Below are 27,649 nucleotides of genomic sequence, written 5' to 3'. Positions count from 1 at the left end.
TATTCCGAGGCATTTGACTGAGGATTGCAAACATCTCCGTTACGAGGTTGCGAACTTGCTCCTATGAGGCATCTGAAAGAGTTCTTGGATAACAAAACAATCGTGATAGGGAAAAAGGGGCCAGGACTTCCCGTAACGGGCCAGTGCCCCAGGAAAGAATCAACGTAATCTTTAAAGGAAAAATAGTGGGGGCAGTATCTCAGGAGTTGCAACAATGGGACCCATCTCCCATCCGAAAAGGGGGAAGAAATCATCCAGAAGACGTCATTACCTTTAATGAAGCAGAGGAAAAATCCGTTGATGCACTGGTAATATCCTTACAAATCTTGAATTTTAATATTAAACGTGTGCTTATCGACCCAGGTAGCTCCGTGAATATAGTGCTCCTTCGAGTGCTCAAAAAGATGCAGGTGGCGGAACAGATAATCCCGATAATAAAAATTCTAACCGGATTTAACTTATCCAGCGAGACCACCCGAGAACAGATCAGGCTAGTCACTCGTGTGGGAGGAATCCTCTCGGAAGACCTGCTCGACGTCCTCGAATGAGCCCTATAATTTGGTACTGGGCAGACCCTGGCTACATGCCATGAGGGCAGTCCCTTCGACTTACCATCAGGTCTTGAAGTTTCCATCCTTCTGGGGAATTACGGAGATCCAGGGAGATTCGGAACCTAATTGAGGAGATATGACCCTGACGACCATCAAAGGTGAACTAGGAGATAGCGGTCGCTGGTAATTACAGAACCCTGACCCCGGAGTTCGATCCCCGATCAGGCTCAACAAGCCGCAGATAAAAACCCCCCTAAGGACGCAATAGACAGAATACCAAGAGGGTTCGTGGCACTAGAAGAAACTGATACAGGGAGATCGACAACAGATGAGCTAGAGTTGATTTCTTGCCAACCAGATGCCCCCGAGGAGCAGGTATATCTGGGCTCGAGCTTGAATCTCGAGTCCCGGGGAAGATACTTAATTTCTTAGCAGATAATTCATGTAGTTTCACTTGGTCGGGAGTGGATATTGTAGGTGTCCCGGCGGAGTTAGCCATCCATAAATTAATCATGCATACGGACAGTCAGCCTATTAAGCAAAAGAGGTACTCGGTATCAGCGGAACATAGCCAGTTCGTCAAGGAGGAGGTGGCTTGACTCATTAAGCTAAGGACAATCCGCGAGGTAAAATACCCTGACTGGCTGGCCAACGTGGTGGTACTCCCTAAAATTCCTAATGGCTTTCAAATGTATTTAGATTTAAAATATCAGAATAAAGCATGCGTAAGAAGCTCGTACCCTATGCCCCGTCTTGACAGAATTGTTTCCTCAGTGGCGGGGTATGAACTGCTCAGCTTCTTGGACGTTTTCTCAGGGTTCGACCAAATTCGGTTGGACCCGGCGGACCAAGAAATAACTTCGTTCATAACGGAGCACGGTACCTATTGTTATACCGTCATGCCATTTAGCTTAAAAAACGCAGGCACTATCTTCTATCAATTGGCCAGTTGGGTGTTTGAACACCAGCTGGGTCAGAATGTGGAGGTTTATTTGGATAACATAATCATTAAATCCCTGGCAACAGAGGAAAATATAAAACATTTGCAGGAAGTATTCAATATTCTATGCAAGCATAATTTGAAGTTGAACCCGGAGAAATGTGCTTTCGGAGTAAACTCCGGCAAATTCCTGGGGTTCATTGTGACCAGCAGGGGAATAGAAGTTAACCCAGATCATATCCGAGCAATCGAGCAGATCCTGGACATGCTCACTAGTGCCCGAGAGGTACAACAACAGGTCGGGAGACTAACAACATTAGGGAGGTTCATATCCCGATCATCTGAGCGTTGTCAGAAGTTTTTTGGCGTGTTAAAAAAGAAGAAACATTTCAAATAGACCCCAAAATATGAGCAGGTGTTGAAAGACTTGAAAAGGTACCGGTCGCACCCACCGTTACTCCTGAGCCCAAAAGAAAATGAGCCCTTGCTGATCTACCTGGTTGTCTCTGATACCGTGGTAAGTGTTGTGCAGGTCCGTGAAATGAAAGGTACGCAATCACCTATCTACTATATTGGCAAAGCCTTGACAGAGGCTGAAGCCTGTTATTTGCATCTTGAAAAACTGGCCCTGGCTCTCGTAGTTACGGCCCGAAAACGGAAACCTTACTTTCAATGTCATCCCATTTGCGTGGTAACAACGTTTTCTTTAAGAAACATCTTGCACAAACACGAGCTGTCGGGCAGGCTTGCGAGTTGGTCAATTGAGATATGTGGTTATGCTATCACCTATCAACCTAAGACTGCTATTAATTCGTAGGCCCTAGCGGACTTCGTGGCAGATTATAGTCCAGGTTTGATGCCCGTGCTCATTAGGAAGCGGCCCGAGGATTTGGGGCCGCATCCGAAGAGTGGACCCTATTATGGACGGGGCATCCAATGTAAAAAGTACTGGATTGGGAATCGTCCTGATGACCCCGACAAGAGTCGTGATTAGGCAGGCTATCAAATGCTTGCCTTTGATTAACAATGAGGCCGAGTATGAGGCCGCAATTACAGGTTTGGAACTGGTCCGGGGACTTGGAGCCGAAATGGTCGAGCTGAAAAGTGATTCTCAATGAATCATAAACCAAATCCTTGGGAACTATGAGGCCAAGGACGATCGAATGCGGGAGTACCTGGGCAAAGTCAAAACATTGTTGGCACACTTCCGACGTTGGAAAGTCACCCAAATCCCTTGAAAAATGAACATCGAAGCTGATGCCCTCAGCTTCTCGACCACCATAATCGAAGCGGAATCAGACTTCGTGGTGTACCTCTTACACTCCGTCCTGAATTTCGCCGTACATGAGGTAAATACCACATGTCTAATGTGGGACTGGTGGAGCGAAATAATGAATTATTTACAGAGTGGAACTCTCCCAGAAGACACCAAAGCAGCAAGAGCTCTAAGAGTCAGGCAGCACGATATAGCATGCATGAAGGGGACTATACCGCAGGTCATACCTGGCCAAATTCCTAGGCCCACAGAGACAGAGTACGTGATCAGAGAAATACACGAAGGTAACTGCGAAAACCATGCAGGTTACGAGTCGTTGGTTAGAAAAATAGTAAGGGCTGGATATTACTAGTCCCGGATGGAGGAAGATGCTAAAACCTTCGCTAAAAATGCAACAGATGCCAGCGACATTCTCCAATAATTCATCAACACGCCGAACTACTTAAGTCGGTAGTGGCCTCATAGCCCTTCTTAAAATGAGGGATGGACATCGTAGGCCCACTGCCAGAGGCCGTGGGAAACGTGAGGTTCTTCTTTGGTACTAATAGGTTATTTCACGAAGTAGATAGAGGCAAAGGCTTTCGCAAAAATCTAGGAGAAAGAAGTGATCGACTTCATCTGGGATCACATCATATGCAGGTTTGGGGTGCCAAAAGAGATAGCTTGTGAAAACGGTCCTCAATTTGTGGGGGCAAAGGTCACCGAATTCCTAGAAGGGTTGAAAATCAAACGAATAGCATCTTCCCCATACCATCCGTGTGCAAACGGGCAGGCAGAATCAACCAACAAGATCCTGATTTAGAATATCAAGAAGAAGCTGGAGGATGCCAATGGTAGATGGCCGAAAGAATTGCCGGGGGTGCTGTGGGCATACAGAACTACTCCTAAAATTAGCACGGGCGAAACCTTATTTTCCCTGGTGTACAGGGCGGATGCCCTAATACCTATGGAGATCGGGGAACCAAGCATCCAGTACATCCAAACCACAGAAGAATCTAACAACGAGGCGATGGTCGTAGGGTTGGAACTGCTCGAAGAATGGAGAGAAATGGCTTTTGTGCGTATGATAGCACTGAAGCAGAAGGTTGAAAGATATTTCAACAGAAAAACAAACTTGAGGTATTTCAAAATTAGCGACTACGTCTTCCGCAAGGTCACTTTCGCAACACGGGACGTCAATGTAGGCAAACTCGGGCCTAATTGGGAAGGCCCATACCAAATAGTGGGGATTGCAAGTAAAGGATCTTACCGGATCAGGGACGAGCACGGAAAAGAATTAAAGAATAACTGGAACGTCAGCCATCTCAAGAGATACTACCTTTGATGAGGATGACAGGTATGATTGCATAAACCCATTGTTTATTCTACCCTAACTTGCTTCCTCTCCACGACAGGAATCACCCGGGAAGGAGCTACCTGCCTCTCCCTCCCTCCCGACTACCGGATGGAGGACGAAAGAGACGTGTTGCCCTTTTTGTTTCTTGAACTAGGTTTTATCAGGAATAGGTTTTACTGGCAAGGTTTTTAAAGAGGCAACAATATAAAAAACGTGTTGCATCTGATCAAGAATCGGAAAACCGGGAGAGAACTCTACCAGATGTTGTCAAACCCGATACTCAAGTCCTCAGTGCCTCGCAAGCATGTACTGAGGGGAGATAAGGGAGATAGAGTTGTTTGGACAAAGCACAAGATCGGGATGGCCGGGGGGGAAAGAACGTTAATAGTCCTCCTATCCTTCCCCGCCCTCATGTATCTTACTAAGATTTTTTGTACTTCAAGAAAGCAATTTGTTAGTGTAAGCTCTAGGGAAAGTGAAATAAGAATCTTACACTTTTTTTTCAAAACACTCACCAATGAGGTATCTCGTAACAGAATAAAAATGTTCGGGGCAAAACCGAACTCGGAAGCCATATGGCCCGGTAAAAAAATCGCTTCAAACACACGACATGGCCTTTAAAGCCTCCGAGCGAGCAGGTTCCATGAACCTTTGTGCCATTAAATAAGGTTGAGACGTCTTCCTCATCAACACCGAAATCCAGGCCCCTCCCCCCCCCCCCTCTTTATTTTCGAAACATACGAATAATTCCTGATCGCAAAAAATGGCTTCGGAAGTGACATGCCCGAATTGAGTTAAAAATGTTGACCTCAAACACAAAACACTAGAGTAAAAAGAAAATGCGTGCACCGGTCATCAATTTTTAAGCTTAAACACCGACACTCGAATATGAACATAGTTCTGGTAGACAGGCATAGCGGTCACTCCCCGATGACTAAGTGTTAAAGATAAAAGCCAACAAGATTATTTGTAATTGCTACTATTGCCAAGAAACAGATGTAAAAGTGCAAAAGAAATCAAGTGAACGCAATCGCACGCATATTAATACATATGAAAATACTCCAAGAAACATTTTTTCTCTCCAAGCACCCAGGCTCAGACAAATATTTTGAGGGCATACAGGTCCGATGTTCGGCAAAGAAAACTCAAAAGAAACATAATCACGTGCACGTAGGCTCAGACAAAAAGCGGACTAAGTGTACGAAAACCCAACCTTCAACAAAACACATAATAAAAGGCACAACGGCTAGAACAGTTTTAACGCGGCATAAAGGCCCGCGGAACAGCAAACAATAACCAAGCAGGAGGAGCCGCGGCTTCATCTTCCGACGAACTAAAGGAAGTATCAGAGGAGGAAGGGGTCCGGTCACGAAGGACATCCATGGCAATATCGGCGGCCCGCACATCCATCTCTGCATCCATCAAAGCAGAATCAAGGTCCCGAATGTGACCCTCTTTGATATTAGAAGAACATTGAGCTGGGTTTTCAACATAACATAGTCCTTTAAAAGTTTAGGAAAGTGCTGATCATCAGCCCGGTCTTTGCCGCAATCGAGCATTACGGGTCTTGGGTCGTGCCTTGGAAGCCTTCAGTGCTTGCACTCGCCCTTAGAAAGTCAACCTCTCCGCCTTCACCCTTTCTGCCCTCTCCTAAAGCTCTTGATGGGTAGTTATCAGGTCCTGAAGGGCTCTCTCTTGGGCAGTTAAGGCTTCCCTAGCTTCCCTTCATTTGGAATCCAAAAAAGATCTGCAATTTCTCAGCTCGGATAGATCAGCCTTCAAGTAGGAGTTCTCGGATAGCAACCTCCTCACTTTCACAGCGCAGACCGAGTTCTTGACCATCTCGGGACGAAGTAACGAGCGTGACCCCGAAAAGACGGTGGGGAATGAGGGATTTTGATGGAAGGAAGTGACAAACTTAATCAAGCGACATAGCTGAAGGAGCAGCCTCGCCAGGTAAGAGAGAGGAGCTTCCAAATCAGACTCGTCTTTCTCCTTTTTAGGAGGCGGGGCAGAGAGACTAGCGCCTGCAACACTTACGTCCTCCTCCATCAGCTGTTCAATCTTCCTCCCCCCTTCCAAGTTCACCACTCCAGACATAGTTTCACTCCAATGCTACATAGTTTCACTCCAATGCTGCAATAAACGGGGACGAGATCGCACCCGGGAGCCAATCCTCTCAGAAGAAGATGTGCCAGCATCATTGGTAAGCCTTCGTTTTCGGCCGGCGACAGCCAGTGCAAGATTGGTCCGAGCTTCTTCCCTAAAAGGGGCCCTTCGGGACGATAATCCTCGGACAAGCAGGCCTACTAAAAGTGCGCATGAGAAGTGATCCTAATTACCGGGACAAACAGGGAAGGTTTTAGTCAAAAAACTCATCTTGACTTTTTCCTCTCCGGCGGTCAGTAGATATACTCCTCCATATCCTCTCAAGCCCTATTGAGGAGCACAGGAGTTTCATCACCTAACTAAATAGACCGGGCATATGGTCTAGTTCCAGTAAGGCCGTTGTAAAGGAAAACAAAACATGAGCAGTAGAAGGGAATCTCCGAAGGAAACAAAAGGGAAGGTTTAGATACTCACGGGCATGGTTCCATAACTCCGGGAATGGTTCTGAAGAAGCTCTACGAAGGAGATCGGTAGGTATCATGACAAACCCATCATGCCAACCACAGTCGTGGCCGTCCTTAGTATTAGTGATAAGACCTCAAAAGCCTCGGGAGGCCAAATGCACTATTCCTCCCGGAATATGCGAGGGAATATAGTTGGACTAGGTGGTCAAAGGTAAAAGACAGATTGGCTCGATCGGCCAAGTATTGAATGCACTGCACGATCCTCCAGACCTGAGGGGCTAACTGTCCTACGCAAAGTTGGTAGCGGCGGTAGAACGCGTTGATCACATGATGGATTGGGAGGGAGAAGCCAATACTGAAAGGATACGTATAGATGGTAGACATGCCGGCGGAATGGTAGGAGATATTGGCATTCACAAGGACTAGGTGAATCTCTATTTCGGGCATTCAATTGCAATCCAGACGTATCTGATCGAGGCAAGAATTGGTGACCAGGGAGCGAATCGTCATGACAAATTCCAATCGGAGGCTAGCGCGAAAATCCCCAGAGCAATTGATAAGTGGGAGGATGATTTCAGCAACGGTAGAACCCAAGTCAATCTCCTGGGCGTCGGTAGAAAGGGAGCTGTGGTTTCCATGGTCGGAAGAGTCATTATAAGCCCCCTATGGGCGACCACGCCGCATGAGTGGCGACCAAGTGTTGTGATAAACAAGATGAAGTAGACATGTTTGAGAAGTAGCTTTTCTAAAGGGTATTGGAAGGCAAAGATATTGTTCTTAAAAATCCGCGAAGGCGACTTAAATAGAGAAAAAAGCAATCATTCGCCTCGATTGACGAAATAACCTGCCTTTGTGTAACGTCAGATACCCGCTTCTGAAGCGATGCCGCCGAATAGGTGAAGAGACCCATTTAATGTAACCCTGACAAAATGTCCAATCATGTGGGAAGTCGCAACGTTTCGCTACTTTCCCGCATAAAACTTGACATGCTGGGCTCTTCCCTTTCCCGATCTCATATTTATGAAGAGACCGGGAAAAGGGGGGACTATCTGTATTGGGCGAAATTCGTGTTAGTCCCCGCAACCGGGAGCTCGGAGAGCCCGGAAGGACTCCCGCAGCTGGCATGCACTCCAACCAACTTGGGTCACATCAATGAATCTTGATCAGAGTGTCGTGGCAGGGAAACACGTGGGAACGCAGTAGGGTCATATCAGTCGAATGTTAGGGTTGAAAAGTCTTGTTTTTATTTCTATATAGATAGCTTACCATGTAAGCTAAGGCATTCACACTTCATCTCTTGTAACCTATCTCTTATTTTTCTCTCTAAGGCAATACATATCCGAGCTCATCATTTACCTTTAAACAAATATTTATGTTGCTTGCTTTTATTATTTCTTAGCTCCGTTCGTTCAATCTAACTCTTGCAATCACAAATACTGAACCCGGAAAGAGAGTGTTCGGGATTGGATCGACCTACTTGTCTTTAAACCAATAAAATATAAGTATCTAACTGATTATCCGTTTTCACCGGAAAACACCACCACATCACACTTTAACTATATTTTCATGTAAAGTATGATTGTAAACTATTTCCAAACATCGTATAAAGAGGGAATATTTTTCGTCAAAAGCAACCAATAAAAGTGATCATAACATGCACTCATACCGTGAGCTTTCTGCTTTTGCATTTGATGTCTTTTTGTTTTGATTTGTTTTCATTATTTTGGCTATTTTTTTAAACACTAGTACGGGTTTAAGTACCCGGGTTTGACTAGTGCATTCACTTGTATTTCTCTATGATCAGTCAACTCAAATATAATTGGAACTCAATCTATAGTCACAGTCCGATAGAGTATATGATCGATGGCTTCAACCAAATCCGGTATTTTCGACACAAAATATCAAGATATATGCAACTCACTAATTATTTAATAGATATGATTCTTAATTAATTATAATATTAAATGTCAAGTATTTAAAACCTTAAAAAATAAACTAATAATATTTGAATTTTGAATCTTCATGTATGAGATAAACAATTGTGAGGGATCAAGTTGACAACACTGCAGGGGCAAATGTAGAATTATATGTATACGTTCATTCTAACTAGTAGCTTTGGCTCGGATCCTGTATATGTGCTAAATGTTTATTAAGAACGTACAACTCATTGATTTCATGTCGTAAATCAAACGAATGGCGTAGAACCCTAAGTCGAACCCATAAAAATTTTAAATCTAGAATTCACCTCTGTCACACTATCTGAACCCCAAATGGATCAAGTACTAAATTATTCAACATAATTTTAACAAGGGAAAAGGGTGAAAAGTATCCCTCTACTCTGTTTTAATGGCTAAAAATATCCTCCGAACTAATTTTGGGTCATTTATGCCCCTGCTGTTATGAAAGTTAACAAATATATCCTTCATTTGACGGAAATTCCCAAATTGATTCAAATAACCCGATTTCACAAAAAATAACCCACTCTCATATTTTACCCGCCTCCTAAAATAACCCAAGTCTTCCTTCTTTCTCATATTTTCTCCTCCAGCAACTTGACTCTCAAGCCCACCTCTCCGCCGAACTCATCTCCCACCAACCACTTTTCTCATTCCCATTTCCCACCACATACGACTGCCGCCACATCTCCACTACCCGTTATCGCTACTACAAAGCAAAAAAAAAAAAAAAAAAACACTATTGATTTCAGTTAACAAGAAATCAGAGCTTTTTCAACACCTGTCTTCTACACAATCGATTGATTTTGTTATCTAATGTATTTTAATTGTTGTTTGCCATTGAACTTTCATTATAATATCTTGAAGTTGCTTTTGTACTGAAAATTTGAAGTGCTGCATATTATTCTCTTGATGCGTTCTCATGTTTTTGGTCAATTGGTCTGAGATAAAGGTATAGTTTGTATAAAAGTATAGCTAGAATCAGAGCTCTTTTTAAATACCATTGATTTCAATTGATTTTAGGAGGCGGGTTGGGGCGGATAAAATATGAGAGTGGGTTATTTTTTGTGAAATCGGGTTATTTGAATCAATTTGGGGATTTCCGTCAAATGAAGGATATATTTGTTAACTTTCATAATGAGGCATGAATACCCAAAATTAGTTCGAAGGACATTTTTAGCCATTAAAACAAAGTAGAGAGATATTTTTTATCTTTTTCCCTTTAACAACTACTATTACTATTTATATCTCTGTCCCAAACAAGTCGGGTGGGTGATATGAATCCACACCGTCTATGTTCCTCATTTACAATTCATCTCAAGATAAAATTTAACAAAATAAGAATCACTAAGGGTCAAAAGATTCCTAGAAAGCATGGCACGAAAATTAAATGCATTAACATGACTAAAATAAATTTTCAACTAACTGGTATCGCTTATATAAATCTTTTTTTTTCATTCACCGGATCTTTCGCTAAGTCTGCATTGCTTCCAAAAGATTACTGATTTTTCTATAATATTTCCTTCTATGTTCTATCTCGTCCCGAATCAACACCTTTACTGACGGTGGTTTCACATCTTCAAACGATGCATTTAGAGGTCAACGAGAATATGGACTAATTCATCTCAAATGACATTTCTCTCATTTTATCCTCAACGTATGCTACTTGCACCTTCTAGTGAATGAGCTAATTATTAATCTTGTCTAATTTTGTATCACCATGCGTCTCATCTTAACATCTGCATCTACACTAAATTTGTGTTGTGGATATATTAAATTTTAGTAGCCCTACGCATACTCCAATATAACATTGATGACCGTATAACAGTTGTGTAAAGCTTACCTTTCACTTTGATGGGCATCCTCCTATCAATAAACTCTTGTAGCACTCGATTTCCACAATCCGAATTTGACTCCATGTATAGCATTTGCATCTGTTATTCCATTCTCTGAATAACTAATCTAAATATATGAATCGTCTGCTTTTAGGTAACATAATCCTAATTAATCTTTGCCCAAATTCACTCTTTTTATCTTGACAAAACTTGCGGTGCATATTCAATCTTCTATTTATCTTAAAATTCTTACTTTCTAGGGTGTTTCTCCATAGTTCAAGTCCTTGGTTGAAATCCTTGCTAATTTCGTCAATTTGCACAACATTGTCAAAAAATAATATAAACCATCTAAGCGCAACTGAAAAGCTACTTTCTTCCCTCTTTACTTTTTCCCACGTATGAAATTAGCCTTTATATCAGATTAAAGCTACAACCCTGCGAGCACCAAGGGAAACCCTGTGAAAGAAATATACACAACTCTCCACACCAGCACGAAACATTCCGCCTAGCAGAAAATCATGCAATCTGCAATACAGAAATCCTACTACAAAGACACTAGAAATAGGACACGGAAAACATAACATCCTGCGACAGATTTTTCCTGCATACTAGCACGTTAAAATCAAAAGTATGGTACATTAATTAGAAAAAAGCCAACAGAAGATAAACAATGGATAGAAACCACTGTTCCATCAGCCTAAGGTAAGACATCACTAGTTGCTCAATTTCCTATCCTGACAGCTCATTAACTCGAATGACAACCATGTGGAAGAACTCATGGTATCGCAACATAGTCTGGCCGTTGAGGGGAAGATACAAACTATATCCAGCAAAAATTTGACGCAGAAGTTTTTGCCATTTCAATAGTAACTGCCGTAATAAGCTGTAGGAGGAACAGTTGTAGCTTGTGGTGCTGGAGCAACAGCAGCTGCGGCAGCTGGCTGTGCATAATTCTGCTGAGGGAAGGCCTGGACAGATTATAACAAAGTTCACTTAGTAACATAAAACAATCAACGCCTGAGGGTACTTGTGTAGCATGAAATTATGGAAATATCAAGCAAATATGGAAACAACACACAACTCCCCTCTCTGGCCCTAGAGAAGGGGAGAGGGGGGAAAGCTAGAGGGAGGGTTTGAACTGATTTAAAAAAAAGGTTCAAGTACAAGGAAGACATTATCAATTCCAATTCAGCATAGCAGGAGCTATATAACTGAAATGTTCCAAGGTAGGGAACACCATCAAAAGGAGACCAGTCTAAATATTCATCAACTTTCAAGCTTTGCTACAATTGTCCACTGGAGTGAACTTGCCCCAATGGCCAACACAACATAAAATTTGAGAAGGATAAGATCTAACGGAAGATCTCTGTAGTCTTTAAGAGAAGGTATGACAAATACCATAACAAGTAATCATGTCTTCATTTACCATCATATTCATATGCAATGTTCAATGAACAATTGGTGCATATGGTCTAATGTAACACCAACTTCTGTCGATTTTTCTTCCTCAAAATGCTCATAGGCCCCTAATCAAACCTCACATTCACCGTCAAATTGGCCATGGTGAGAGGACATCCTTCAGGTATACCAAGCTATCATTCCACATGCTTCACTTCCAATCATTTACAAAAACTTGGTGTGCTGTATATTAATGCAACAGTTGCATGAGGGTTGCCCTAATAGAAGTACATCTAGAGAAGCCTCATAACGAATCCATTCAATTCTTGTCGCGCCGATGACTGGGGATGAGATAAACATGATAAAGAGTGTTTATAATAACCTCAGCCAAAGGAACCACATCTTGAATGGGTGAGACTGGTTGGTAACACAGACGACTCCTATTTTTGCTCTTATTTTCTAGTTGGCGATCCGCAAGGACTTAGCATTCCCTGACATTTCTAGATGGTGATCAACGACGACTTAGCATCCCCTGGAAAAATTGAGAGACTGATGACAATTACTTTGCTTCTGTCATACATCACAAAACAGAGCACATTTGCTTTTTGCTATGAGTTTTGTGGAGGTATATGGACTAAGCTGTTGCAGCTGTCTTATTAGCCAAAATTCTACTAATTCAAAATGCCAAGAGGAAACATACCCTTAGTTGACAATTGAAGCCAACTTTCTCCATTTTTTTATACAGTACCAACCCCAACACCCAGGCGAAAGAGTCAAACACAGTGGCTTTTCCAACTTTGCTCTGTTGGTGACTCAAACCCCCACTAGAACTCACGCGCTATCTATATATATTTGGCAGGAATAGCTGAGGATCGCCGAAGTAAACTGGACCCTTGGTTGTGGCAATTTGGTGAACTTGGACTTGTGTACTTCTGTAAGTATAAAGGTTCATTGTCACTCCACCCCAAACACAAAGGTTAAACGGAAACTAAGTATTGCAATTTCTCCAACATAATATTTAATTGTACAAGAGCTACTGGCAGTAGTAGACTAATTTCTACTCTTATTCAGGAACCAAGTGTAATGCCCCTTGTAATTTTGCCAACAAAATCAACATAATAGAGATGAATGGATTAAATAATACTTAGTTCAATTGGCAATTTATCATACTGATGATTATGTTCTGTGTCAAAATGGAAATAAAGCGATTCAATTTTGAAGACTGGAATGCTACAATTTGGGGGATGACATAAGTTTATCAAGCCTTTTTGCCTCACCACCATTTTCAGATAGAAAACTGGGAGCTTACAGGACATCAAATTTTCTTCTCACTAAACCATTCTTAGCATGCAAAGACATCAATTTTAACAATAAAACAAAAGGTAACCATGAAAGCCATAGAGATGTGGTTAATAAAAGTATCCCTGCCGAAACAACAATGCCATTTGGCACTGTATGTAAGACAAGCAACAACACGCTGATATATAAAAGGCATTCTGCATACCTGGGCTGGGTATGTTGAAGGATAAGCACCATAACCAGCACTTGAGGGCACTGATGCTGCAGGCGCTTGAGGAGGTGCATAGCCAGTTCCGTAACTGCCATAAGCACCATATGCTGCCTAAAGTTCAACAAACACAAAAGATAGAAAAATAAGCCACTGATAGCATAGCTGCTATGAAGTGTATATATAAGTTTTAATTTAATCTTGATATATCGGAAAGAACATACAGACAGCAAAATATGAAGACCACACACATGCACATCCAACTGAAACAAATACGTAATGAAGGACACCTCCATTGGGAGAGGGATAGAAATATGTGACACGAGAAATTGACAGCAGAGTACTAAAACATTTGTGCACAGAAAAGATATATCTTAACAGAAATCTGATTCACAGGAAAAGAGAAAATAGCTTCTAAAATTCATTTGAATAAAGAAGTTCAATTGTTTTTCTCCATGATGAAGTTCCAGTTTAACCCAAATCAACATTTTGGTTGAAGCCCAAGCAACACATGCATACTGGTCTCACATTGCATTGGTCTGAGATCCATATCAGGATTTTAAATCTAGACAGAGGCTTGATCCAGGGGGGCAAACTATCTCTAGTGAAACTGTTACATTGTCATAACGTTACCTGTTGCGCATAACCAGGATTCCACTGCTGTGATTGGGCTTGTGTAGCCTGTGGCCAGGTTTGACCTTGTGCACCATAACCTGCAGGCCATTGATTCTGTGTTCCAGGATATGCACCAACCACTGAGGGGTTGGTTGCTGCAACAGCAGATTTTGCCAGCTTTGTTTTCTCAGAAACCATATAATCTTCAGCCTGACGTTTCTTTGAATCTGAAGAGGTTCTATGGCGTAAGAATAGTTTCGCATGCCGATCATCGGCCTTCTTAATTGACAGTGCATCTCCAAAAAGATCTAGAAACTGCAAACACATTCTGTCTCAGAACATTTTGGCAAAACCATCAAAAGTGAACAGCCACGACAAGACAATCATGGTAAACAATTAGCACAAAGCATTATCACAATAAACAGCAATAATTCACAAGCAAACAAAATTCTCTGTGAACTCCCCTTGCACCCACGAGATTTACTAAAATGTTTACACTTCAGTCTTCAAAAAAAAAAAAAAAAAATGACGGCTCGTGAATCAAAAATGATTCCCAGTAAAGCAAATCTCCATCCGGACTCCGCACCAAGATATTCCAAAATGTTTACACTTCAAGGTCTAAAAAGCAAGATTGAATCAGAAATAAATCCTAAAAGACAGATCTTTCTACAGAATTCCAATTGCATCCCCAAGACATTCCATGGTGTTTACGCTTCGAAGTCTAAAAGGAAAATGGTAAAGGATCATAAATCAGAAATGATTCCCAATAACACAAATTTCTCTTTAGTTCCCCATTGCATCGCCAAGACATCCCAATATGATTCAAATTTAAACCATCATACGATTTGATTTAGACCACCACCGGTACAGTAGTCCGGTTATTGAGACAAAAATTAATCCTACCACAACTAGCAACTTTCATGAAATCAAGTACATACATATGATTCAAATTTAAACCATGTGATATTTTGAACATCAATGCAACATGATACCCAAACTCCCAACTGAATTTTATATGTATTTACTTCCTACATCCCAAAGATGGTGGCCTCCTGCTTTTTGGGAGGTCCGACAACAGTGTCCGTTTCTAAACGTAAAATTTGTACGCCAATTTTAACTCCATTTTTACACGATATTGCAAACTTGGAAAAGTATCTAAAGACATAAACCATTTTATAACCCAGGCAAACATCCAACAGGAATACAAGTTCAGGGATGGGTTACCAGCTTAGCACAGTATGCAAGTCCAGTTCATTTGTTATTTCAGTTCAGTCAGTTTGTATCAAAATGAGGGAATTCAGGCCTCAGGAATATGGAAGTGCGACAAATCTTGGAATGTACAAACAGAATTTTGTTGTCAAAGCACATGATATATATAACTGAATGCATTTCCAAGAATATCTGGTCATGATCACAAGTTCAAATAACTCCAGGTTCCCATGAGAACAGCGCAAGGCATACTTGTTCTAACAATGAGAGCATCACAGTCCCAAAGCACTGTCAAGTACCCAAATGTAATAGTTTGTACCTCCAAGAAAATGCTTGATAACTCTTCTCTTTCATCAACACTTGCAACGTTAGGGTTCTCAGGAGATGGAACTAAGAACTTATTAACCAATGAATCCAATAAATCTATTCTCTTTGGGAGTGACTGAATGGATTCTAAATGGATCAGTGCCTGCATATTACATGAAAAGAGCATGTCAATAAGAAACACCAATTCCTCCACACTTTACGTCCTTGGATGAGAAAGTGAGAGAGAGAGAGAGAGAGAGACCTCCAAAAGTGGTTTTGACAGCTGGACATTCTCAACTGCTTGGTCAAGAATTTCCCTAGCTTTTTCCACCTTCCCAGAAACCTTCGAACAGAAATTTTGTGACAGTGAGCCAAAGGAGGACAAATACATAAAAAAAAATTAAATGATTCTAATCATGAGGAACATCAAAGAGAAAAAAAGGTGTTCCCATGATATCACCACTCAACAATACAGGGTATCAAGGCAAAGTCCTTAAGGACTCTCCACGCACTTACACTAATTCTGCTTTCTTTTCCTACTGACAAGCTTTCCACAAGGGCAGTGAAGAGTGTGTTAAAGTGAACTAAAATGATTGAGAATCAAATGATTAACTGGGATATTGCGACAAGCCATGGCCTATATAACTATGTCTCACTATCATATGTTAGTATATGATTGCAGCAAAAATCATGCTGATGCACTTCCACAAAAAGAGAATCATCGGTAATGGGAAAAACAGAACAGGGAAGTCCATTTCCGAGATTACACTAAACAAAATAGGGAAGTCGGTTCAGATATTATACTAAACTGGGTGAGGAGTGAAAAACTGGCTGATTAGGATAACAATATCGAGAATAAGAACATGAAATATTGACCCGTAACATCTAAATTTCCAAGTTACTCATTAAAGAAAGGACCAGGAGTTTCATATTTCTGGAAAAAAGATGCTGCAATTTAAGGAACAGGAGTCTCATATATCCGCAACCTAATGCAATGAATGCAACATTCCAAGGGAGAAGTCTCATATATCATCCAATTCAAATAACAGCATTCCGTGTGTTTATATGCATGGCCGCAGGAGGGGTAGCCACCTACTACAAAGTGCACAGGGAATGGCCACATTCATATGCTGCAATAAGCAGAAAATACAGGCATAATTTTCTTATATGACATCAAAAAGTCATCCCCCCCCCCCCCCCCAAAACAAAAAAAAGCACATTAGCAAAACAAAAATAAAATTAATTCCAACTTCCACAAACATATCTGGAAGAAAGCAATATCTATAACTGTTCACCCCAATTGGAAGGGGTACATTACAACGAGATGGAAAGGCAGTAGTCAATTACTTGACTCAAAGATGTAAAAACTGGAAACACAAGACAAAAAGAACTTTACCAAGTACAGAAACCGAGAGTACTGTGCGAACAATAACGGCAGACTCTGTGAGTGCTCCTTCCCTTTTTCGATGGCAATAGCTTGTTCGTATATGGAACAGGCATCCTCAAGATTCCCCTTAAAAAAAAATAACCAAGAAAACGATACATCAGATAAGTTAACAAAGATCAAAGCTGGTCTTGAAACTGTAGTAGGTGACAAAACAATCTTACAAGTCGACGTTCCATGTTTGCATGCTTGATTATTGCTTCTACAAGCCCCGGTGATATTTCAGCGTGCACAAGTTGATATGCAGCTCGAGCACCAGGAATATCGCCACGTTGCTCCCGCAATCGAGCAGCAAAAAGGTGAATCTCTGGTTGCCTCTGTTAAAGATGGACAAATGAGTTTGATAATGAAATATAGTAGGGTTGAGGGGCAGCCTATTCAAGGAACAGCTCTAGACACAAACAATTCAATTTCCAGCAATACTTCATTGACATTAGCGGATGTCCAGTGAAACACTGCGGCATTAGCATTACCAGCCACCATTTAAGATTATTCAGATGGAGCAATTGCCAACCCGTGCTAAAAATATATCAAAAAGTGATCTCAATGCTAAAGATAACCGACAAACAAGCAAGGTTACCACGGAGCGACAGTTGGGGACACAATGTTTTTGACATGAATCCAATTTACTCAATGAGATGGAATAACTATCTACCATTTCTGTCCATCGTTGCAGCCAATTCATATTATAGCAGTCGTTGGGTTTTCCGGAGCGGAGAGTTCAACCTTCTATGTCAACATATTTCTTATATTGAAAGAACAGAGAGGAGAATACTGATCCCATTATCTGGAGCACTAGCGCACCATACAAGGTAGCCCGTTTTTGCTGGACACTTACTTATGAAGCAGTGCTCAATCAACAATCTTTACACAGAAGAGATTGTAGGAGATGGTCTACTTTGTGAAAATAATGGGGAGGATGCTAATCATTTATTGTTACAATGTAGCTTCACATATCAGGTTTTGAAACTCATTCTTCAATATGTTCCGCATCAGTTGGGTTATGCCTAGGACTATTAGGCAGCTTCTTCAATGTTGGACAGAAAAGGCATTGGGAAACATAAGAGCAGAATCTGGGATACGATCCTGGCTTGCATTTGAGAGGTGATATGTAAGGAAAGAATCTAAAGATGCTTTGAAAGCAAATACGAGAATATTTCATATCTTGAAATATAGAAGTATCTCTTTTTTGGATTTTTGGTGTAGACTAGAAGATGTAAAAAACAGTGGTGCACAGTATGTTAGAATTTCTCAGCTTCCAACAATAATGTTAACGAACTGAGTTTGCTTGTAATTCTTTTTGCCCAATCTTTCTGCTCATTATTTGTGTGTGTGCGTGTGTATTTTTGATAGGGGTATATATGAAAATTTAACCTTCTCAAAGGATACTAACTGATTCCAATCAATAGAAAAGCCAGTTATCATCTTGATGAGGGAACAGAAATCTTACAATGTCTTAAATACTAAACTTTGAGATGAAAAATTAATAACCAGTAAACTGCTAATCCAGGCAAGCAAAGAGTCAAATAATCTGTTCAAAAAATAAGAACGATGTAGCATCCGATTCAGAAACTGACCCCCTAAAAGCAAAGAGAATCCCATGATGAACAGACCAAATATTGTCACAAGGGGAAAAAATTAGAAAAAAATTCATGAGATTTTACCTTGACAAAGACTTGAGTGGCACGAGCAAGGGCATTATCGGCGAGATCCAAACTTCCACTTGTTTCCATACATGAAACATACCGAATCCAATATTCAGGATAATTGGCACACGCAATCAGACATCTCTCATACAGCTTGACCACCTGACTTGCACAAGTAACAAAGGGATTAAATACATAATAATACTCTACCGCAATAAAGAAATTCCAAAAAAAAAAAAAAAAAAAATGAAAGGACTAAGGAGTGATGCACAAGGAGTACTCCGCTGGTGGAACAGGGCCCCTCTAATACAAAGGGGGGGACCCTTCTAGCCTGACATGGTTAGGAAGATAAGAACACACCTGCATGCATAACATTGGAACTTCAAAACAAATACTCCATTATACAACAGATTATGAACCCAGAACGTCGACTCACAAATGAGGGTTTGAAGTACTTAGCCTTATCGAAAGCAAATGGATGGTCCATGCTTTAGTCCAAGTTCAATATCCCGTTTAAAAAGATGCTTCATCCGATGGTTTAGCCAATATAGCATATGAGGCAGCAGATATTACTTTAACTGTAAATAAATGTATGGCAAGGCAACTAAAGCTATAAATAAAGAGAAACTGAAAATCCACAAAATAACCAAACGCAAGTACCTTATTTAAGTCATCTCCTCCTTCTATAAAGTCGAGATAACTGTGCCAATTTTCAAGCTCTGCAGCATTCAAAGGCCGCACATGAAAGTATGGCCTCCTTATAGCTGTTTCAAAACCAATTATCTTAGAATCGAACTCTTTAGCTTTCTTATACATCTCTTCTCTAATGGCGATATACTTCTCCAACTCCTCAGCATCTTTTAAGCCTGCACTTACAGGCTTAGAAGGCTCAGAACCAGGATTGACCTCCCCCTCAATCTGTTCACCCCCAGCTTCTGCTGCTGCTGCAGCTGCAGCTTCTTCAGGAGTTCGTAACTCTGATAGAGGCCTACTAGCCACCAGCTCCTTGAAACTGCAGATAGAATTGCACCACGAAAGGAACAGTAGTTACATCAACTACTTTTCTTGTATCAATAAAAGATTCGTTACACTATAGGTGTACATAATTTAAACCCTTAAAATAATACATGTTGACTTGTCTGAAATATATTTCACGACCAGCAGCAGCTGAATTAACTAAGATTTTTGCTCCTACAGGTGGATTTCTAAAAACTAGCATGGAACTTCGATTCTCCGCAGTTGCTAACAAACAATAAGGGCAGGCCCAGGCTAGCATTATATACTATAATTAATCACTTGCTAGAGCCTTAATCATTAGCAAGTGGCAATTTGACAATATTGCCTTCACCCAGACTAAAACTTTTAGCCATACTTAAACAAGTAACTTTTCAAAAACCAAATGTTTAAACAAGCAAAATACCAAATGAAAGATACTGCAACAAATTAAGCTTCTTTATAATTAAATACTAATGGAGTATTTTTTTTCTACAGGCAACCAGAATGATAGTGCCAGAGAGAATCTGAGAGCCTTGAATGAATAATGAAAATGCAAAATAAGCTTCAAAGAAGATAATCACCCTTCAAAATAGCGATCGAGCTGCTGATTTGGATTCTGCAATATCTGTGTGTAGATGGCAGCAACATTCGACCAAGCCTGCTGCGTGTACTCATATTCCAGATACTTATCCCAAAGTGGAAAGGACAGGTAGTCTGTTCCAACATAGACTAATCCTCTTTCAAATAACCTAACAAACCAACAGAATAACGTGCTATAGCATTAAAAACACACACATGTCTTTGCATGGGCTCTAGAAAATGCAGTACATGAGAAGAGTTCAAGTTAAAGTACTAATTCACTCAAAGAGCAGACACTCCCACAAATATGCTGCATTTACCTTCCTCGAAACAATCTTACAATGTCCGTGAAAGGAGCAGTGAGAGGGCATCTTAGCCTTAGTGGACGAGATCTTCTCAGCAGCAATGTGTTTATTGATGCATCTCATGTGCGACGGTTAATAACAGCAAAATATCATGGAGAACTACATGGACTATACACAGCCCTAAGGACAGGGAAAATATAAGGGGGAGAATAAGGCCACAAAATGGAATTGAATCCTGAAGAAAATTCATATGGCCACTGAGCAGGCCATAGAATCACGTGGATTGCACATCAGTTATACAATTCTGAAGTGCAACCCAAACAAACCTTACGCCATGTAGATGAATATGAGCTGTTGCAGACAGGCTGAAACCAGGTCAGAGAGCATTGAAAGATCATATAGTTTGGCACAAAGAAAAATTGTAAGCATCTCGTGCTGATGATCACCATCCAAAACTACAACAAATCAAATCAGCAATAGCATTACCTTCTAATGGTGTCAGGATCTCCATAAGTGCTTATAGCAAAAACACAATAGTGCAACCACATATCTACCGAATATGTCACGCCTTGAACAGCTCGTTCGTAGACCTCCACAACTTTGTCAACAGAGCCAAGACGTGCCTCATGATCAGCATATTTCTTCCAATAACCATAACACAGAGGAAATTCTGCCAAGAATGCATCATAAACCTTCCGAATCTTCAAAACGTTCCCCTGCACATTTTCACAATGCATAATAAATCCAGCATGGAGGAAATTTCTATCCACAAGAAAATTTGTTCTCAAAAGACAAATACACGCTCCACATTATAGATAAGCTTGTTTGCGATATGTAAAATTAAGAAATTAGAGCTGACTTTAACTATGACTAAGATGTGCTAAATGTTAGGCAGATCATCCAAGAAATACCATGCTAAGATCTATTATATGAATGTGTATTAGTTTTATTTCATAGAAATAGGAAGCTCTATAATCAAAGCAAATGGATCAAATCTTTTGGGACCCAAAAGAGAAGTGCATAACGTAACATGGATAAGAGCATCACGCCATCACCATTCTTGGACTGTTAAATCTCTTGCTAATGAAAAAATGGTGTTTTCTGACTAACATCACTGATGACAGTCCTGGCAACAGTGGCAAGTACCAAATAAAACATATACAAAATATACTGGTAGTTTAGCTAAGACATGGACACGACCAAAAGTTTTTCCTGAGTAGATTAACACATGGCATGGATGGGAAGAGAGACAGAGAGAAATGCCCCCAACTCTATAGTGCCCCGTGTCTCAAAGAACAGGAGATTTAGCTTAGCTAAAGAATAGCTATAAAAATAAAAAGATATAAGCTAAGGCAAGAAATGCTATGTGACAAAACTCCTGCAGTAATTCGTGTGGGCAATTAATTTATAGCTTAGAAACTATTTGCCAGGAATAGTACCCAAATTTATATGTAATTGAGAAATTTTGTGCCACCCACTATCCTTCTACCTAGCACGGAAGCCAGGTGTATTTGTAGCAAAAGATCAGAAAAGACAGCACCTTTCTGGATAGGTTCTTACCAGCCGGACAGTAAGAGAAGCAAATTGAAATATATAATGAGAACAATAAGAAACTCTCTTTACCCAATAAACAAAAACGAAGACTAGAAAATGAAGAATGCCAAGATGACAAATCCACTTGACAGAAGGTCAGTTAAAGTACCTCTGACATCTTCTCCGTCTCCTCAATAAGGGCAGTCCAGGCATTGAAGTCTATAGAATTCGTCCTCACTATGCTCCATAATCTTTCCTCTTCAGGAGACAAAGCTGCCAACAGAAAATATAGGTAGTAAGTTTAGTAACTGCTGATGCAACTGACAATCAGGACAAAGGGACAAAAAAGGGAAATTTCATAGTTTACAAAAGATGAAAGATGAAGAAAGACGACAAAATTGATTAGTAGACAACATGCAGCAGGAAGAAGTAAAAGGAAATCGACTGGGGAAAGCAGCTGGTTACAATGTGAAAGACTACTGAGAAAACAAATACTGTAACTACCAATCACCAAAGACATTCACATAGAATCGAGCTATGGCAGCATCCTAGCGTAACTTTACTGTTTATGCAGCATTTCTTTGGGAAAAGAAAGAGTAACACCACATGTCTACTAAAGAAATTCATATTAGCATCATGTATCTGTATTACGATTCTTGTGACTAATTAAATTGATGGCAAGCATCCCTTAACATCTAAGAAGTTCTTCTTTAGTTTACCCAAGGACAGCGAACAGCTAAAAATATACCTAAGCCATCTTCTGGCTGATGCGTATTGGAACTTCCATGAACGTCAGATGCGATCCCATTTTCAGCAGTTCCAGCTTCTGCAATGTCTCTTGCTTCAGCAGTGTTGTTACCATTTGCAGAAGATCCATAATCAGCAACTTGGGATGAACCTACAGGTGCATCTGCTAGAGCTGCAAGATCCTGACTGACATCATATGCCATAGTTGTAGCACCTTCTTGCTGAGTAGACACTGGATCAGTAGAATAAACTTTTCCAGCCTCTACATTAGAAGATGCTAACTCCCCTGTGCCATTTGGACATGAAGTGGCCAGATCACCAGCATTTCCAGCATCAGAAGAAGCATGAGCGCCAGCATCATCAGGATTTATTGACGAGTAGCCAGCAGATATATAATCGGTGACTGACGAGGTTTGAGCTACCACAGTTTCACTTTCGCCCATAGTTTAGAACCTGTCTACATCAAAGGCGGAATTGATTAGTAAAGCAGCAAATATTAGGGAAAAAAAATTAACATTATACACATTGGTTCCCTAGCAACAACAACAAACCCAGTGTGATCCCACAAGTGGGTCTGGGGAGGGTAGGATGTACGCAGACTATACCCCTACCTTTGCAAGGTAGAGAGGCTGTTTCTGGTAGACCCTCGGCTCAAAAGAAAAGTATCCGACATAGGATTGTAAGAAAAGAGACAGCAAAGTACCCAGATACAACACAAATGTAGCAACAGATACTACCCTAGCATATCTATATAAATATTTCCAAGAATGAGTAGGATAACTAACTAAACATTGTAAGAAATGAGATATACTACTGAGTGTGTAAAATGTAGGAGTATATACTTTCCTCTTCCTTCTACTCATTTTTTTTTCTATATTTATGAAGTGAACTTAAGTCCTTCCAAGGTAGAGGTAAGGTTTGCGTACACTTTACCCTCCCCAGACTCCACATTGTGGGATTTCACTAGGTATGTCGTTGTTGTTGTTGTATGAAGTGAACTTAACTATCACGTGCACAATATAGACCATCAGACAGGCTCCACCCGATCAGTATGCTCGTTGTTTACTTGTGAAAAACTTCCTCGCAGCACAATTTCAACCACCTCTAAGGCCTCATTTTAGTTTCACTTAATGAAGGTCTTAATCTTAAATCATTCAGCTTTCAGTCATTAAGTCTTGTTTCTTTTGTCGGTCTGAATCTCAATCATAAAGTGCGTTTGTTTCTTTTATGTTTGAACCACTTACTGGGTCTGAATGCATTTGAATGATTAAGATTGTAACAAAGTCTTAATATCATTAAGATGTTTATTCAAATATTTTTACAAAGATGGTAGTTCACCAATTCCATTCATTCACCACTATCGCCATCACCCACCGTTATCAACTACAGCCCTCGTCGTCCACCACCCACAACCACCATCCTCGGCCACAACTACCACTAGCCACAATTTACAATCATCACCACAACAACCGCCAATCAGTACAAACAATCATCACCATTAGTTACTACTATATATCGCCAACCATCTCATCATTCACCACCATTAGATATCACTATCACCACCACAACTATTAGTCACCAGCACCATTGATGTCAGCCACCATCACCATCCTATAAATTTTAATTTTTTATTGATGTAGTAGTAGAAGGTTAATTTAGTATTTTATTAAATTTACATTTATTAATTTTTAAATAAAGGCAAATCTGATACATTCAAATGTTTAAAAAAATAAACAATCTTAGTTATTTAGTATTCAAATCTTAATATAGCAACATCTTAATATTCAGTTTCAGACATCTAAATCTTAATATTCACATGTGCATTCAGATTCAGACGTATTAATCTTAATGAAAACAAATAAGGCCTAAGTCGCTTCCTACAAAAAGAAAAACAACAGCGGGCAAGACGCCAAGGAGCTGAAATATTCATATTCTAGGCCTAGTGAGATTACCACCAAAACTTAAAGGCAAGTTCTACAGAGTGGTAGTTAGACCTACTATGTTGTATGGGGCGGAATGATGGTCGGTCAAGAAAGCTCACATTCAGAAGAGGAAAGTTGCGGAAATGAGGATGTTGCGATGAATGTGTGGGCATACTAGGAAAGAGAGGATTAGAAATGAAGTTATCCGGGACAAGGTGGAGTGGCCTCGGTGGAGGACAAGATGGGGGAAGCGAGGCTGAGATGATTCGAATATGTACAGAGGAGATGCACGGAGGCCCCAGTGCGGAGGTGTGAGAGGTTGGCTACGGATGGTTTCAGGAGAAGTAGAGGGAGGCCGAAGAAGTATTGAAGAGAAGTGATTAGACAGGACATGTCGCAGTTGCAGCTTACTGAGGACATGACCTTAGATAAGAAGTTGTGAAGGACACATATTAGGCGTGTGTTAGTAGGTAATAGAGTGTTGTCTCGTGTATCCTTTCATACTAGTAGGTGTAGTATTATCTTTGTAGTTTCCTGCCCTTCGACTCTCTGCTACTATCTGCTATCTCCTGTACTTCGTTTATTGTATTAGTTTGTTGCAGTTACTGTTACTTTTCTTCAAAATGCTTATTCATAGTATTGTGTCATGGCTTCTTTACTTTCATCAATTCTTATCTGGCTTTTTGCCCTACTTTTTCTTGAGCCGAGGGTCTTTCGGAAACAGCCTCCCTAGCCTCCCTAGCTTCCAAGGTAGGGGTAAGGTCAGCGTACACTCTACCCTCCCCAGACCCCACTTGTAGGATTACACTGGGTATGTTGTTGTTGTTGTTGTTGTTGTTGTAGACCTAGTCAAAGCAAAACGCTACTTTCCCCTTCTTATCCTACTACTAGGGCAAGCAATATCACCATATCTGATGGTCCTAACAGGGCTTTTGATAAACAATCTGAAATGCATAAAAACAGATGCCTGTACAGTTGGCACTTAGCACCGAAAAAACATCCACATATGTCATGAAGCTGCACCAATTACAGCACACACTAACTTAAAATCCTGAATCCGCCTTAATCCGACAACATTTTGAAATATCAGAATACAAATCTACACTCTAAACTCGAGAAAACTATAAATCTTCACATAATAATACCAGACTAATACAAGCTAATGAACTACAGTTTCGGATACAAATAATACTTCTGAAAACTAAGGAACTAAAAAAGGATAACTTACAACATATATAATAACATACAACAAATAAAAAGGAAAAAAAAGTGAGCACTAATGTTTCCGATAACGGATAATTAAGTAACGGAAATGGAACTAACCTGACGGACGGAAAGATGACGGCGTTAGGTCGACGAAGAGTTTCGAGAAGCTTCTTCGTATCGTCTTGAGAAAAAGCTGCAGAGGTTTTTGAGTTGTATGTATGGAGGAAGGAGAGAAGGGGATTAGGGCAAATAAAAATGAAGCACCTATTTTCGTGAGGAGAAGGGTAAAAGTTATGTGTCTAATCCCAATTCAGGATTAAATTTCGTTTCATGCCCCTTTGTGTCCTTTTCCTTTTTTTTTTTTTTTTTTTTTTTTTTTTTTTTTAATTAGATTTTAACGCTAGCCTTCGCAACGTGACTCTGAATATTATCAGACTACTGACGGCCTATGCCCGTGCTGCGTACGAGCCCAACACTTTAGATTATAGTGCATCTATGTGTATATAGTTGTGTTTAGATAGTGATTATATATATATATATATCTATTATGTTCAAAACACGATTAATATAACATTGTAATTTGTGCTCCGTATGTAAAACTTTATTATATTAATGTTTACTACGAATACAAAATTGGCAAATTTATTAATATTTTTTAAAAGAGAAGACTTGTTTAAAAAGAAACTATTTTCCTCTCTTTGACATAAAACAATAGCAATATTTAAGATCGGGTTGATACTTTCAATTTTAATTCGATTAATTTAAAGGTGTAAAATATTTATTATTTTTTATCAAATTTTGATTTGGATAATTCTAATTCAAATTATTAAATTAATTTTACATGTTTAAAACGAAACAAAGTAGAAATTGATTTTCTATTTAAACGAAGAAATACTATTTTTTTAATTTTTGGTAAATATTCTCGGGGCAGCTCATTACTTGTCATGTTGTCTTTTGCATGATTTTGTAAGAAAATGTCGATTAGAATTATAATTTGACATTTACCTTATTCATTATTTGATCTCTATTTGATATTTTTTTTTTATGACATTAATCTCTTTTCACATTTATTAGAGTAAGAATAAAAATAAATAAAGTAAATATAAATATTTTAAGTATATTTATTTTACTAAGCATAACAAATAAATGACATGGCGGAATAGTAAAAAAAAAAAAAATATTGTATGGTTTGACTACTTAACCTTTTGAAGAAAAGCAATTTCATTTGCTCCCATTAATGGATTGATACGCACGTGGCAATGAATCCATCATTATTGACTTAATGAGATACTTTGGAAATTATATGAATATTATTTGATTTTTTAATATGGGGTGCACTTTTTTTTTTGGACATTATTAATTTGCACTATTTTTATGCATATATATATATATATACACACTATGTTCAAAACACGATTAATATAACATTGTAGTTTGTGCTCCGTATCTAAAACTTTATTATATTAGTGTTTGCTACGAATACAAAATCTACACTTTTTTTTAACATTATCTTTTTTTTAATATGGGGTTCACTTTTTTTTTTTTATATTGCTTGATTTTGTTAATATGGGGTCCACTTTTTTTTTCCCATAAGTTCGGAGATGGTGAGTTCCACTTTTTTTCCTTCCTTTTTTTGTTCTTTTTTTTTTTGTATTGCTCGGTGTTATTTAGTATGGGGCCCACACCCCCCTTTTTTTTTTAAGGGATAACGGAGGACGAAGCATGGGTCTAAACCCATGCTTTATATGGTTTCTTCTTTTTTTTATTTTT

General features: G+C 39.8%; 1 protein-coding gene and 1 long non-coding RNA gene across 3 annotated transcripts; both read right to left on the bottom strand.

The window, feature by feature from the left end:
• Positions 1 to 11,037: 11,037 nt before the first annotated feature.
• On the bottom strand, positions 11,038 to 26,137 carry LOC132050361 (pre-mRNA-processing factor 39-1). 2 transcript variants are annotated; one of them, XM_059441602.1, is made up of 14 exons: positions 25,997 to 26,137; positions 22,753 to 23,208; positions 22,174 to 22,277; positions 20,958 to 21,187; positions 20,169 to 20,336; positions 19,252 to 19,603; positions 18,610 to 18,753; positions 17,110 to 17,262; positions 16,898 to 17,014; positions 15,764 to 15,844; positions 15,515 to 15,664; positions 14,005 to 14,301; positions 13,369 to 13,485; positions 11,038 to 11,434 (listed from the first exon to the last, which is right to left on the bottom strand). In XM_059441602.1, exons 2-14 carry the CDS (start codon positions 23,192 to 23,194, stop codon positions 11,327 to 11,329), a joined length of 2,463 nt encoding a protein of 820 aa, XP_059297585.1. In that variant the 5' UTR covers positions 23,195 to 23,208; positions 25,997 to 26,137; the 3' UTR covers positions 11,038 to 11,326. The 2 variants fall into 2 exon arrangements, with proteins under 2 accessions (XP_059297585.1, XP_059297578.1); XM_059441595.1 differs by having other exon boundaries at positions 22,753 to 23,204; positions 25,997 to 26,133.
• Positions 11,684 to 13,362, bottom strand: LOC132050377 (uncharacterized). Its single transcript, XR_009413397.1, has 2 exons — positions 12,565 to 13,362; positions 11,684 to 12,396 (listed from the first exon to the last, which is right to left on the bottom strand). It is a non-coding gene; the product is annotated as an uncharacterized LOC132050377 (long non-coding RNA).
• Positions 26,138 to 27,649: the final 1,512 nt, after the last annotated feature.

Source organism: Lycium ferocissimum, chromosome 1 (assembly GCF_029784015.1).
Source record: "Lycium ferocissimum isolate CSIRO_LF1 chromosome 1, AGI_CSIRO_Lferr_CH_V1, whole genome shotgun sequence".
Lineage (NCBI taxonomy): Eukaryota > Viridiplantae > Streptophyta > Magnoliopsida > Solanales > Solanaceae > Lycium > Lycium ferocissimum.
The sequence above is the reverse complement of the archived record's forward strand: the minus strand, read 5'-3'. Positions and strand labels throughout refer to the sequence as shown.

Coding starts and splice junctions, on each gene's coding strand:
- LOC132050361 (XM_059441602.1), bottom strand. CDS start 23,194: ATGGGCGAAAGTGAAACTGTGGTAGCTCAAACCTCGTCAGTCACCGAT. Junction 21,188..22,173: donor AGACGGAGAAGATGTCAGAG/GTACTTTAACTG, acceptor GAAAATGTGCAG/GGGAACGTTTTGAAGATTCG. Junction 18,754..19,251: donor GAGGAGATGACTTAAATAAG/GTACTTGCGTTT, acceptor TGTGCAAGTCAG/GTGGTCAAGCTGTATGAGAG.